At 50.6% G+C, this 13,649-nt stretch overlaps 5 protein-coding genes across 5 annotated transcripts; 3 read left to right on the top strand and 2 right to left on the bottom strand.

Moving 5' to 3' along the window:
- Positions 1 to 850: 850 nt before the first annotated feature.
- On the top strand, positions 851 to 2,759 carry COCSADRAFT_156086 (uncharacterized protein; the record flags this gene model as incomplete). The annotated part of the gene is made up of 3 exons (XM_007696936.1): positions 851 to 1,621; positions 1,686 to 2,266; positions 2,315 to 2,759. 3 exons carry the CDS (start codon positions 851 to 853, stop codon positions 2,757 to 2,759), a joined length of 1,797 nt encoding a protein of 598 aa, XP_007695126.1.
- Positions 2,760 to 3,200: 441 nt separating this feature from the next.
- On the top strand, positions 3,201 to 4,899 carry COCSADRAFT_32595 (uncharacterized protein). The gene has a single exon (XM_007696144.1). The coding sequence runs from the start codon at positions 3,380 to 3,382 to the stop codon at positions 4,847 to 4,849; it is 1,470 nt and encodes a 489-aa protein (XP_007694334.1). The 5' UTR covers positions 3,201 to 3,379; the 3' UTR covers positions 4,850 to 4,899.
- Positions 4,900 to 5,187: 288 nt separating this feature from the next.
- On the bottom strand, positions 5,188 to 8,293 carry COCSADRAFT_342032 (uncharacterized protein; the record flags this gene model as incomplete). Its single annotated transcript, XM_007696935.1, has 7 exons — positions 5,188 to 5,642; positions 5,724 to 5,878; positions 5,952 to 6,044; positions 6,101 to 6,884; positions 6,936 to 7,209; positions 7,257 to 7,799; positions 7,853 to 8,293. 7 exons carry the CDS (start codon positions 8,291 to 8,293, stop codon positions 5,188 to 5,190), a joined length of 2,745 nt encoding a protein of 914 aa, XP_007695125.1.
- A 1,001-nt stretch (positions 8,294 to 9,294) lies between these two features.
- On the bottom strand, positions 9,295 to 10,917 carry COCSADRAFT_32594 (uncharacterized protein). The gene is made up of 8 exons (XM_007696143.1): positions 10,546 to 10,917; positions 10,473 to 10,498; positions 10,380 to 10,418; positions 10,299 to 10,327; positions 10,104 to 10,249; positions 9,981 to 10,054; positions 9,666 to 9,932; positions 9,295 to 9,616 (listed from the first exon to the last, which is right to left on the bottom strand). Exons 1-8 carry the CDS (start codon positions 10,699 to 10,701, stop codon positions 9,604 to 9,606), a joined length of 750 nt encoding a protein of 249 aa, XP_007694333.1. The 5' UTR covers positions 10,702 to 10,917; the 3' UTR covers positions 9,295 to 9,603.
- A 144-nt stretch (positions 10,918 to 11,061) lies between these two features.
- On the top strand, positions 11,062 to 13,261 carry COCSADRAFT_32593 (uncharacterized protein). Its single transcript, XM_007696142.1, has one exon. It carries the CDS (start codon positions 11,107 to 11,109, stop codon positions 13,087 to 13,089), a length of 1,983 nt encoding a protein of 660 aa, XP_007694332.1. The 5' UTR covers positions 11,062 to 11,106; the 3' UTR covers positions 13,090 to 13,261.
- Positions 13,262 to 13,649: the final 388 nt, after the last annotated feature.

The following is a 13,649-nucleotide window of genomic DNA, read 5'->3' as shown; positions in this document are numbered from 1 at the left end:
TCCATGGGTGATTTTCCAACAGCAGGACTGCGGGAGGCTGCTCGCAGGATGAATACATAATGCATTGTTGGTGAAGGTCGCGCTGTAGGCCGTCATTAGCTTATTCTCGCAGCGTGGGTATGGTGGGTTGATTTATGTGATAGCGCACCAGTGTGGCGGAGCAAACGCGTCCATGGAGGGCGCCAACAGAATTGTAGCAGCACCAGAAGTCATCTTTCTGTCGCAACAATACGATGCATTGAAGTTTAGTTGGAGGAAAATGGACGATCCACAGTTGACGGGTAGGAGAAGAGGCTAACAAAGGGTCCGTCCCGAAGTTTGCCCATGTGCTGCTTAGTTAGCCTGACCGGACTTCCCCTCCTCTGCTTTTAGCTTCGTCACTCCAGCCCGCATCCCTCTTTCCTCTGAACGAATCGCGCTCTCAGCACTTGTTAAGCCCACACCCATTCACCAATAGTGTCACCAATCATGTAAACCTCACTGGGTACAATCAGGCGAAGCTTTTTCAAGCCTAGGATCCACAGCCTGGCCGCCATCCCTCGCGGCGCCATGCACCACAGGAAGACTCCACCCCACTCCACAAGCGACAAGGACCTCGGCTATATTGTTATCTTCCATACCGTCACCACTTTGCTATGACCGTTATTCCCGTTGTATTGGAAACCGCTGTGATGAAGACGGCAAAGCGCCATCGCCATAAGGCGTTCACAGCTAGCCCGTCTGGTCCATGGCGCAATTGTGGAATAGCCATATTCTGCACTCGCTGCCCATGAGTCCACTGTTGAGTCTTTCTTTCTTCCGTACTTTTGTGCTGTTGATTGTGGGATTTGGCAGCGTCTCCACCAGCGCCATGTCCGACAGTGATTTCGACAAAGACACGCGTGTCGCAATCACTCAACCCCAGGGAAACAGCACATCGACCCCATCCCAGTTGCATACCTCAGAAAACCCCCGCGTGGTGGAAGAGGTCGAATCCGAACATGACCATACCTCTGTGTCCTCAGCATCAACGCGATCCGACTCAATTGCCTCAACAGACACGCGCCCAGCCATACACCACACATGGAGCAGGAATACAGGCCACTCTTGGCCCGGTGATAAGGACGACGCCATCGCCACCGTGACTACCAACGCGACTCAAGACCCCCACTTTGAGGTCGACTTCGACGATGACGGCGAGAACCCACAAGACTGGCCAATGGCTAAGAAGGCACTTGTTATCTTTTTCATGAGCTTCTCCACCCTAGTCGTAGTCATGTACTCCACAAGCTACACAAGCGGCATACCGGGCATGATGGCGACGTTTGGCATACGCTCAAAGACGCCTGTCATTCTAGGCATCACGACATACATGTGTGGTCTCGCAATCGGATCACTGCTTCTCGCGCCACTCAGTGAAATGTACGGCAGAAGACCAGTGTATTTGACTTCCGTTGCCGCCTTTACAATTCTCGTCTTGCCAAGTGCCATGGCAAACAACCTCGCACAGATTCTTGTCATGCGCTTTTTTGGTGCCATTGCAGGAGCTGCCATGATCTCCAACGCTCCAGGCACCGTCTCTGACATCTCCCGCGAAGACTACCGCGCCCTGGCCTTTTCAATCTGGTCTCTTGGGCCCATGGTAAGAGATACACGTACGAAATGTATGTGAGACATACACTAACTTTGTACCCGTGTCTCGACAGAATGGACCCGTTATAGGGCCCGTGATTTCTGGCTTTGTGTTCCAGGCTCTGGGCTGGCGATGGACAAATTGGGTTGTGATGATCGGCTCCGGTGCCTCATGGTTCATGGTGTTCATGGTAAAGGAAACATATGCGCCAGCCATCCTTCGGGCAAAATCCGCCAAGAAACGCAAGGAAACATCTGACCCTCGATATTACTCGCGCTACGATGACAAGAAATCATTCTGGCCTCTGTTGAAAGAGAACCTATACCGCCCCTTCAGTATGGCCTTCAACGAGCCGATTTGCATTTTCTGGGATGTTTACATTGCGCTCGTCTATGGAGTTTTGTACCTTTGCTTCGTGTCATATCCAATCGTTTTTGGAGAACTCCGAGGCTGGTCGCCTGGACTAGTGGGACTCGGTTACATCGGCATTGGCGTTGGGGGTGTACTGGTAATAGCCTCTGAGCCACTTATCCGCCGTATGATCAACAGTCACAAGAAGGACCCTGAAACGGGTAAGCCGTATCCAGAAGCTATGGTCAGTGTTGTTGTCATTGCAGCGGTTTGTGTCCCAGTGGGCGAAATGATGTTTGCATGGTAAGCATCCTCTAGCCTTTCTCAAATCAGCAGTTAACATTCCCACAGGACTTGCACCCCTAATGTTCACTGGATCTTTCCAATCCTTGCTGGTGTTCCATTCGGTGCCGGCAATTGTGGCGTCTTCATATATGCCTCAAACTACCTTGTCCACTCTTATGGCATTTATGCCGCCTCTGCGCTTGCTGGAAATGCAGTCCTCCGCTCTGCAATGGGCGGCGCCCTTCCTTTGGCCGGTCCCCAGATGTATAAGACCCTTGGTCCGCACTGGAGTGCCACTATGTTATCGCTGATAGAATTTGCCATGATACCTATCCCTGTGATATTCTACCTCTACGGCCATAAGATTAGGGAAAAGAGCGCATTGATTAGGCAGATGAGAGAGGATAGAGAGAGGTTAGAGAACAAGAAGAAAAGGGCTGCTGAGAAGGCTGAGAGGTTAAGAGCAGGGGACGGGGCAGCGGATTTGGAAAAACAGAAAATAGACGTTTGATGGTTGATGATTACATGATGTTTTAGGAGGTTAAATAAATTCACTGTAAATTTGACTTTCACTTTTAGTACAAAGCTCCTATCAATAAGCATTTGATGCAGATCGTCCTGAATGAATACGGGTGGATGAGCTTGCCCTTACAATAACCTATGCGACATCGCATCATGGTGTGTAGGGTTCTACCGGCGGCTTACATCTGATCCCACGAATGAGGGTTGACTTCTACTAAAACTCCAATAGGATTTTTTTGTCACAATGGGTGTTGCACATATTTCGAAGCTCTGAGAACACGAATGTCAGTTACAGCTGACACGTGTGTGACGATGAAGCAGTGTGCGGGCGGATTCATAGGGCCGCGCCGGCGCTCGACATCTGCCGAAAGACGATCCACATCAACGGAAGATGGCTGCGGTTTTGTGAACCGGTACTACATCGACGCCACTTGAGGGAGAAACCTAGGACATCCTTTATATCCCGTTCACATCCGTACAACTCAAGAACATTTCTGCAGAACCATTAAAGCAAATCTGCAAGCTTCCAGCAAGAAAGACAAAAAGACAGTAGTAGAAAGAGCACAAATTACCCATCACTAGCACACCCTCCACCAAATCAACCCCACCATGTCAACCAACCCGGACTCCACGATATCAACCACCCCAAACTCCCTAATTCCCCTATGGATCAACAATAAACCCATCTACACCACCACCGTCTTCCCCATAACCCCCTCCTCATCCACCACACCCTCCCACCACGCCTGCTCCGCCTCCCCCAAGGACGCTACCCACGCCGCAACCGCCTCCTGGACTGCCTTTAAATCCTGGCGCCAAACACCACACACTACGCGTCGCGATCTCCTCCTCCGCGTAGCAGACCACTACTCCACCCACAGTGCCACCCTCGTCTCTACCCAAACCCGCGAAACATCCTGCACCCCCGCCTGGGCCCTCCAAAATGTCAACCTCTCCATTTCCTACCTCCGCGAGATTGCTGCGCAAATTAGTAGTGTGGCCGGCGTTATCCCCCCGACTGAAAAGCCGGGGACGACGGGCTTCGTGTTTAAAGAACCCATCGGGCCTGTACTGTGTATTGCGCCGTGGAATGCAGCGTTGATCCTAGCGACGAGGGGGATTGCGAGTGCGATTGCAGTAGGATGTACGGTTGTATTCAAAGCATCAGAAATGTGTCCAGCCACACATTTTGAAATCACCAAGGCGTTTTTGGAGGCGGGGGTGCCGGGGGGTGTGCTCAATCAAGTGCAATGTAAGAGGGAGGATGCAGCGGCGGTTACGGAGGCGCTTATTTCGCACGAGGCGATTCGCAAGGTTGAGTTTATTGGGTCGGCGGCGGTTGGGCGTCAGATTATGGCAGTTGCGGCGAGGTATTTGAAGCCGGTGTTGATGGAATTAGGGGGCAAGTGTCCGGCGATCGTGCTAGAGGATGCGGATTTGGGGGTGGCGGCGAAGCAGTGTGCGCTGGGGGCGACAATGAATCATGGGCAGATTTGTTTTAGTACTGAGAGGGTTATTGTGCTGGAGGCGGTGGCGAGGGAGTTTCAGGAGAGGCTTATAGAGGCGATGGGGGAGGTTACGAGGGAGATGACGGGGGCTGCGGTGTCTGAGGGGATTGCGAAACATGCGCGGGATCTTATTCAGGATGCGGAGGCGTGGGGGGATACTGTTGTCTTTCCCAGGTTGAGTGATAAGGATAAAGAGGGGGGAGATGGGCCTACCACGGTGCTTCCACCCGCTCTTGTGCTGACCCCGTTTAGTAGCAGCAGGATATTCGACGAGGAGACGTTTGGACCTTCGGCTTCTCTATACGTGGTCAAGACGGATGAGGAGGCTATTGAACTCGCGAATCGCTCTGCCTACGGGCTCAATGCTACCGTTTGGACGCGCGACATGGCGAGGTTTCTCAAGATCAGCAGGGAGTTGGAGTATGGGCAGGTACATGCGAATACTATTAGCGTGTATACGAGCCCGACTGGAAGCCAGGGCGGAGTCAAGAACAGTGGGTTTGGCAGGATGAACGGAAGATGGGGATTGGAGGAATTTGTCGTGGAGAAGTTTGTTACATGGTGTGCATGAGAATTCCTTGCTTAATTTTGATGCCTTGAAAGCATGAGAATAAAGAGAAGAAAATCCATTGACTTTTAAAGTTCTATATTGCGAATGCCATGTCGTATCCTAATAAGGTCTCGACCATGTTATCACAAACATTAAAACAAGACGAGGCTTGGAAACAGCCTACTAAACTCCCTCTAAGTGCTCTCAAATTGACAGGAGCTGACGTGTGATGAGTGGTCTTTCTATGCCTATTGAGAGACACCCTGGATTTTACCCCATACATGCACGATGCCCTGTGTGTATTAAACTCCTTACTTCCCAACCGCTCCATCATGTCCTCTGCAGTTTGACGCATTGCTTTACCAGGTAAATGTCATCAACTGCGGGTTAAGCACAATCGGCAACAAAAAGTGACTAACAATAATCGTACCCATAGGCCAAACCGCAATCAAAGTTCTAATCTGCCAATCCTCTGGCAGCGCAAACGCCATTGTAATCATCACAGCCGTCATGGTAAAGCAGAACATGAAGCTCCACTTGAAGCGCCTGAGCACCTTGCTGATGGCCACGAAGAAAGAAATGTGCTCGGACTCCTTGGACGTAGACCCCCATTCCAGTGGGATGCTGAGAAAGTGGCAGATGAGAGCCTGGGAGATGTGAAGGGAGATGCCGCCGAGAAAGATGGTGAGGAGAGGGATCCATTTGAGGTTGGTGAGGAAGCCGCCGAGGATAGAGCCTTCGCCGATGCGGTAGCGGAGGACGGCGAGGGAGATGTTTCCGAGGACAGTGAAGATGAGGACGATAGCGAAGTAGACTGGTGCTGTGTTAGTACATGGATGATACGAGTGATGGTAGTACAAAGAATGGGAATGCATAGTTTTTTTGTGAGACTTACCGCGGAAAGAATTAATGTAGTAATGGTCGAGAAATCCGTTGAAGAAACCAATGAGGAAGTAGTTGAGCATGGTAAGAACCCACGAACAACCGAGAGCGTAGTAGGTACCGATGTAAGCCATGATGGTGATTTTTGATGCCAGTGGCATATTCGATCTGAATATTCAAGTTAGCTGAGTGACATTCGAGGACACAAAGTGATCATAGGATCTCTCGGGTTTCAACTTACCGGAGGAAAGTTCGGAAGAGCTTGGTGAAAGGACCCTTGGTAAACCATTTGATGAAGGGGTTGAAAATAAGCTCATTACATCCGTAAGCGTACCTAGACCATGAGAGTCAGCATATGAGTGATCAGTGTAAATAGGCAAAGGCGCGTACTTCTCCCATCGAGCAAGCTCGTCGTAGACCGTAATCGAGACACCCTCCTTGAAACCATTGCCCTTGTACGAAGCCAATCGAATAATGTAACCAGCACTCTGAAGCCGCAAACTCATGTCAAAATCCTCAGAGACAGTCTCCTCGGACCAGAACTTGTCGTAACTCGCCCCATCCTCCTCTTTGAACTTGTAAGCAATCTTTTGAACCGCCTCCCAGCGCAGAATAGCGTTGTGCCCAACAAAAGGTGCTACATCGCCACCAGCGACGGCGAAGCGGATCATAGTGTAGATCATGTTGGTAAAGAATGTGATGCCCTTTTCGAAGAAGTTGTTGGTGACGTTCATGACTCCGGAAGAATACTGGAGAATGGCGACTTCAGGGCTCTGCTCCATCTCGCTGACGGCCTCTAGCAGGCAATCCTTGGGAACACGGGTATCGGAATCAACCAAGAGAATGTAGTCGCCAATGCGAATGTTTCCGTCTGCCCAGGCTTCGCCCACATGCTCAGCCATGGCCGCCTCCATGGCCTCCTTGTACGCAATGTTCTCGTCGAGCTGGGTCCAGTCCTCACCGCGCGGGGTCTGGTTCAAGATCTCTTCGAGTCTGCAGCTAATGCGAAGGCCGTAGTTCATGTTGGAAGCCTTCTTGAACTTACCGGGACGAGTGAAAGGCTTGATTCCATGCTCGCCCTTCGGGTCGTGTCGAGGTCGAGCAACCCAACCAATGCCGTGCTCGTCGTAAAACTCTTGACGATCTTGAGCGTCTTCAGCTGAGAGAAGCTGCACTATTTGGTGTTACTATGTATCGTGTTCTTCATAGGCGCACACCAACTTACTGCCGTCATCATTGATGAAAATGTTTGCACTTCCTCCTTGCAACTCGTAAGTAGAAATCGCTTGCTTGATTGAGCGGACGGTCGGCTCAATGACAGTACGTAGACCTTCCTTGTATACAGGCATCTGGATGGTGACATGCGGGAGTGGTGCACCGAAAGTATCACGATGAAGGCGTTTAGGCGCCTTTCCAGAGTAGTACCTGCTGTTTTCATTCATCTGGTCGGTGGGGCCAAAAATTTGTGCGACGTTGCCGACTACAGCTTGGAAGAAGAACTGGGTTCATCAGCAGATTGTAGTTTCTCACAATAAAGAGTACTTACCAGTGAAAGCCAAACTTGGGCAGGTAGACAGACCAAGAAAAGCATTCGAAGCATGTCATAAGCCTGGACTTCTTGAATGGCGATCTGCCTCCACCCGGATCCGATAGCGGTCGTGAGCAGCAAGATAGACATTCCGCAGTAAGCCGATTGCCAAAGTTTGATATTGCGTGGGCCCTCATCTCTACCGCCAGTAGGATCAAAAACTTCGTCGTATTCTTCAACATCAACCATGGGGTTCTTGCCGAGGACCTTTTCTAGCTCAACATCTTGTGCGTCGTAACCGTATTCAGATCCACACATCATTCTCATTAGAGCATTGATGATGAACTCTGCCCTTTCGAGCAACAGCTTAGGATCGTCTTGCCATACGACTAACATGCCACGAGAGGCAATGAACGCAGCCGACTGGCCCCTTTGGCAGAATGGGAGAGCTTCGAAGTCAGGAATGACCTGAAGACGTAGACCAGATTGAATCTGAACATAAGAAACCGTGGTACGCTCTAGGATATACTTGATAACCCTAGTGTTGACAGTTATAGCGCACTTGAGAACGTCAGAGTTGAAGATTAACGAGGAAAAGAAATTCATTCACTTACCCGGACGTTCAACTCGGTGACCGCTTGGTAGAGGCCCGTGCCGTCATTCTGGACTCCGTGGGGTGCACATGCGTAACTCCCCTTTGCTCTTTTCATGAAGACACCTTCACCGGGTCCACCGAATGTCCATACTCGCTCTTCTTGCTTTGTGTGCAGCCAGTTCGACAGTATCTCAGCTTTGAGGTCTCGTACAGCATCTGTTCCGGAGATGGTGCTGTCACGAGTGGGCTCAGAATCGGTGAGGGAACTGGAGCTTGGGGAATTGGTCCCTCCGAGCTGAAGAGGTGTAAAACTTGCGGGTCGTGATCTAGATGCCACAGAAGCACTGCTTGGGTTGACCTTATGCTTCGGTGCGAGAGGGTTCAGTGGTGGAGGTTCCTCGCTGTCGTCTGCGGCATGCTCAGCGCGGGAGCTACCTGGAAGTCTCACCCCGAGACCCATTGTGGCTTAGACGACGTGCCGCGAATTCAGGTGACGGCCAGAGGGTGTTCTGGAAGTGAGATAGGATAGAAAAGTACCGAGCTGCTAAACCAGGTGGAAGGTAGATATTTATCGTCCTGACATGATCCGAGCGTACCAAAATTTCGTTGAGTACAGATGATGGTAAGTCACCTCATAGTTTCATCTGATACCTCAGTAGAATTTTTTTAGACATGATATGTTTGGTCGACTCAACGATCAAACAGTGTATGTGGGCTACTTGACATAGGTTGACCCGTTGGAAATAGAATTGGATCATAAAAATCACGGGCCGCCTAACTTTCCTTGTGCGTCTAGATATCACAAGTGGGCGGTAGCATTGTGTATATCTGATTGGGCGTGTGCTTTCGTTGCGCCGCTCTGTGTTATTTGTGTTGAAGCTTGCTCAACCAGAAATACGATCTTGTCATTGCTAAGGCTGCAGCATGAGTCTCAATGTCACATTTACTGCACGGCAATCCACATGATCTCGTACGAACATTCTATGAAAGAGGTCAGTGTCTATAACTCCGTTAGTGTTACTAATAGCAAAGAGCGGGCTCATTCTCTGTGCGAGTAGCGGCATCCAACGACCCAGCACTGCATCGAGGCATTGCGGACCATTCAGTGGGTTCATCGGAAAATACTGGTGAAAGAAATAACCAAGTCTCCGGTAGTGAAGATTATGACGTGTGCTGAACCGTTAATACTGAATTGGTATGTCGTTGTGAAGCACGTCATGTTATCCTCTCATGTACGCAAACGGTAAATTTAGAAAATACCAACCAATACTTACTGCGAACCTATGGCCGTGGCCTGACCGGAACTTTCAACTCTAAAGTACGGTGGTTGATGTAAGTAATGGGGCGGTGTTCTTATTTGGTATTGGAACATGTGGCCCAGGTTGGCGCTGTATATTAATTAACCTATCTCTACCTCCAAGTTCGCAATATCAAAGTCTCCATAGACTGACCATGCAGCCTAACCCACCCACACACACTAGAGTTTTCTTGGTCAGTTTCGGCAGCCGCGACGATCACCGAACATAGTGCAGCGCAGTCGATACCTGATTGAACTGCGGCAACGTGTCAAGAACCGTGTACTCGATAGTTTTTGTGCTGTAAATAAAACATTTCCATTGGCCGATTATGCTACTGATGTGGTAATGCGTCCATGTCAGGAACGGATAGCCCACTGAAAAACTTCTTATTGGTATTCGGTTCATCTGACCGAAGCAACAAAAGCAGTGAAGAACGGAAAAGAATCCAAACAAAAGGAGGGGACGGATAACGCTAGTCGGCAAGCCTAAAAAGTCAGCATACTATACATAAGACTCGTCTTGAGGGCTGCTGACCTGTAGCTCACTAGCGTGTCAACGCGATGATTGCTAGTGCTGAAGCTTCGGAGCTGCACCTTCTCGCCATTCTTGATTTCCTTTGCATCGCTGTCGCCCCATTCGAGTGGGACATCGGAGTCGGCATCAGCATAGACAAGAACGTTGAATGTGCAGTTTCCGTCGAGCATTGGCAGGAAAGTCACAGAGGCCGTGATCTGCCTGAAGATGGACTGGATCTCTGCTTGGATTTCCGCCTCGGTCTTCTCTTCTGGTGCATCGCTGGCCCTATCAACAGTCAGAATCTACAAAGTCGACCGAGTCCTCTCAACATACTCTGGGGCGGCATTTTCCTGATCGGTATCCTTTTTGGAGGACTTTGACTTTGAACCCTTTCCAAATATCTGAACCTAGGCATGGTTAGGAGAAAGTTGCTGGAATTGGTACAGTTTGACTTACATCAAACTGCCATCGTTCAACATGTTCCCCAGTTTCTTTGCTTGTGATGACAATAACAAGCTTGGAGATCTTGCCGCCGTACATCCATTCCTTGAGCTGGCCCATGATCTTCTTGATGTAGGCCTTGACCTGGTCATCAGCAGTCACTGTAGACATCAGCAAGACACCCAGACGACGAGTAGATGTGGTAATTACCCATCATAGTCAATCCATATTTCTTGACTCTATTTTTGGTTAAAAAAGCAATTTGCACTTGGCGATGCATTGTTTACTTACGCGGTGAAGTCCTCAGCAGGGTAGACGCCTCTTTGGAAGCTGCAAAGGTCAGCCAACTAGCCGTGTCAGGTGACGCGTAGGCGATGTGCTTACAGTATGGTGTTGATGCAATACTCAAACTAATCTGGGTAAGCGTCCAACTTGTTTGTCGGCTTTGCGGACTTACAAATTCATTGACCACTTTAGAAGAGCCCTTTAAGGCAAGTTTGTGAACCTTGGACGAGTCGCTCTTGGATGAGTCGCTCTTGGACGACTTGGACTTTGAAGAAGTCTTGGATGAGCTCTTTGATGAAGTCTTTGCTGTGGTCTTGGGGTCCGGCATATTTGCGGTGGCGTTGTAGGGAGCGGTGTAGGCAAGGAAGGCGTTGTTTACAGCGTTTGTTGATAGGGCAACTGCGAGGTGCGAAGGCGGAGAGAAGGGCGGGTTAGCAGCAAGACACGCCAGAGGCCTCACAAATGATCTCGATGGGTGGGTTCAGTCGGTGAGAAGTGATAGTCAGACTCGGCATAGCAGCTGTGGAGTCGTGTTGGGGCAAAAAGGTCTGGTTGCAGGCTATGCCTGGGCGCAGAGGGCATGCAGAGCAGACCGCCGCTCGGCGATAAGATAAGATCTACGGCGATTAGATGAGATAAGATTAGATGGTGCTCATCAGCAGAGAAAAGTTGTGACAACTATCCACCACAACCAGCAGCCGTGCATTGAGTTGATCTGATCCCATGCCCACCCATGCGATCATGCGTTCGAACTGCAAGCAGCCTTCTGCACGGCTGTCGGACGCCCTTGGCCCGCTCTAGGGCCCTTCCGCATACCTCACGCCTGCTCGAGCGCCTGTGGCCCTCAGCCAGACAATATGCCCAGGCCTTCCGCCCGCAGGGAGAACTGGAGAAACGCATTGCCGACATCCCCATCGACCGCTATCGCAACTTCTGTATCGTAGCACACGTGGACCATGGCAAGTCGACCTTGTCAGACCGCCTTCTGGAGCTCACGGGCACTATTGAGCCCGGCGGCCAGAAGCAGTTTCTTGACAAACTCGACGTGGAACGGGAGCGTGGTATCACAGTCAAAGCGCAGACATGCACAATGATATACAACCACGAGGGAAAAGACTATCTACTGCATTTGGTAGACACACCCGGTCACGTCGACTTCCGTGCTGAGGTGTCGCGCAGTTACGCCAGTTGCGGAGGTGCATTGTTGCTGGTCGATGCCAGTCAGGGTGTGCAAGCGCAAACAGTTGCCAACTTCTACCTGGCCTTCTCCCAGGGCCTGACGCTGGTCCCTGTGTTGAACAAGGTCGATCTTCCCCATGCCGACTCGCCGCGCGTGCTGGAGCAGATGCACGAAACTTTCGAGCTCGACCCCGAAGACGCCGTGCTTGTCTCAGCCAAGACCGGATTGAATGTAGCATCCCTTCTTCCGACTGTGGTTGATAAGATTCCTGCTCCAGTAGGAGATCCAAAAAAACCTCTCCGCATGCTCCTTGTCGACTCGTGGTACGACGTATACAAGGGTGTCATTCTGCTGGTACGCATCTTCGACGGGCAAGTGCGACCTGGAGATACGATACGCTCCTTTGCCACCCAGCTCAAGTACATTGTGGGCGAGGTTGGCATCATGTACCCCGATCAGACACCGCAGACGGTCTTGAGAGCAGGCCAAGTGGGATATATCTACTTCAACCCCGGTATGAAACGTTCACAAGAAGCTAAGGTCGGCGATACTTACACAACACTTGGGTCTGAGAAGCTTGTCGAGCCATATCCAGGTTTTGAAGAGCCTAAGAGCATGGTCTTCGTCTCCGCCTTTCCGACTGACCAGGACAATCATGAGCATCTTGAAGACAGCATTCAGCAAATTATCCTGAACGACCGCAGTGTCACACTGCAGAAAGAGTCGTCTGATGCATTGGGTGCTGGGTGGCGCTTGGGTTTCTTGGGGACATTGCACTGCTCTGTATTCGAGGATCGACTTCGTCAAGAGCATGGTGCGAACATCATCATTACGCCACCATCAGTACCTTTCAAGGTAGTGTGGAGGGATGGTACAGAGTCTATCATCACCAATCCCAACGAGTTCCCCGATCAAGATCAGGCACATTTCAAGGTGCAGGAAGTGCACGAGCCTTATGTCTCTGCAACCATCACTCTCCCGGATGAGTATCTTGGTGAGGTCATCAAGCTCTGCGAGGCCAACCGTGGTGAGCAAAAGGAACTCACCTTCTTCACGGCTACACAAGTCATTTTGAAGTACGACCTTCCCTTGTCGCATCTGGTAGATGACTTTTTTGGCAAATTAAAAGGCTCTACCAAGGGTTATGCATCACTGGATTACGAAGATGCAGGATTCCGTAGGTCATCGATTACCAAGCTCAATCTTCTTGTCAACGGCTCCCCAGTTGATGCCGTTTCGCGTGTTCTGCACACATCACAAGTCGACAAGGTAGGACGCGTCTGGGTGGAGAAGTTCAAAGAACACGTCGAGCGGCAGATGTTTGAAGTCATCATACAGGCGGCCGCGGGGAGAAGGATCGTGGCCAGAGCTACCATCAAGCCTTATCGCAAGGACGTGTTGGCCAAGCTGCATGCAAGTGATCTCAGCAGACGACGCAAACTGCTAGAAAAACAGAAAGAGGGCAGGAAGAAGCTCCGGGCTGTAGGAAATGTTGTGATTGACCAGGAAGCGTTTCAGAAGTTTTTGGCCAAGTAGCGAATCGATACCCCACTCTGTGTACTCTTACTCTGAAGCCGTCCCCATATGCACACACACTTTCTTTTTAACCCTCGCATGCCAGCAGTCAGAGATATCGGTAGCCAGTCGATCACGGATTTCCGCCAATAACTAGAGGTGCCGGACGGGCCAACGCCGCGGACGGGCCAACGCCGGATTACGTCCTCCAACACCAATTATTCCATCCACTTCAACCACCCATAACGTGACCACAATGCAATCAATTGACGCTGCGCTTGCTGCTATTAACGCTTTGAAGCCTAATGAAAAACTTGTGTATTCTCAAATTGCAAAAAAATATGGTGTTGACCCAGGAACGCTGAGCCGCCGCCACCGAGGTATTTCTCGCTCCAGACAAGCAGCTGCACAAAACCGCAGGCAGTCCACCCACAACATGAAGCTGAGCTTATCGACTATATCGATAGACTCACTAAGCGAGGCCTAGCACCCACACGGAGTATCATTCGAAATATCGCGTCGCAGCTAGCTCAGAAGCAGCTCGGATATCACTGGGTTGATCGCTTTGTCATCGTAACTCG

Source organism: Bipolaris sorokiniana, assembly GCF_000338995.1.
Source record: "Bipolaris sorokiniana ND90Pr unplaced genomic scaffold COCSAscaffold_1, whole genome shotgun sequence".
Taxonomy (NCBI): Eukaryota; Fungi; Ascomycota; class Dothideomycetes; order Pleosporales; family Pleosporaceae; genus Bipolaris; species Bipolaris sorokiniana.
This window is presented reverse-complemented; position numbering and strand designations above follow the sequence as displayed.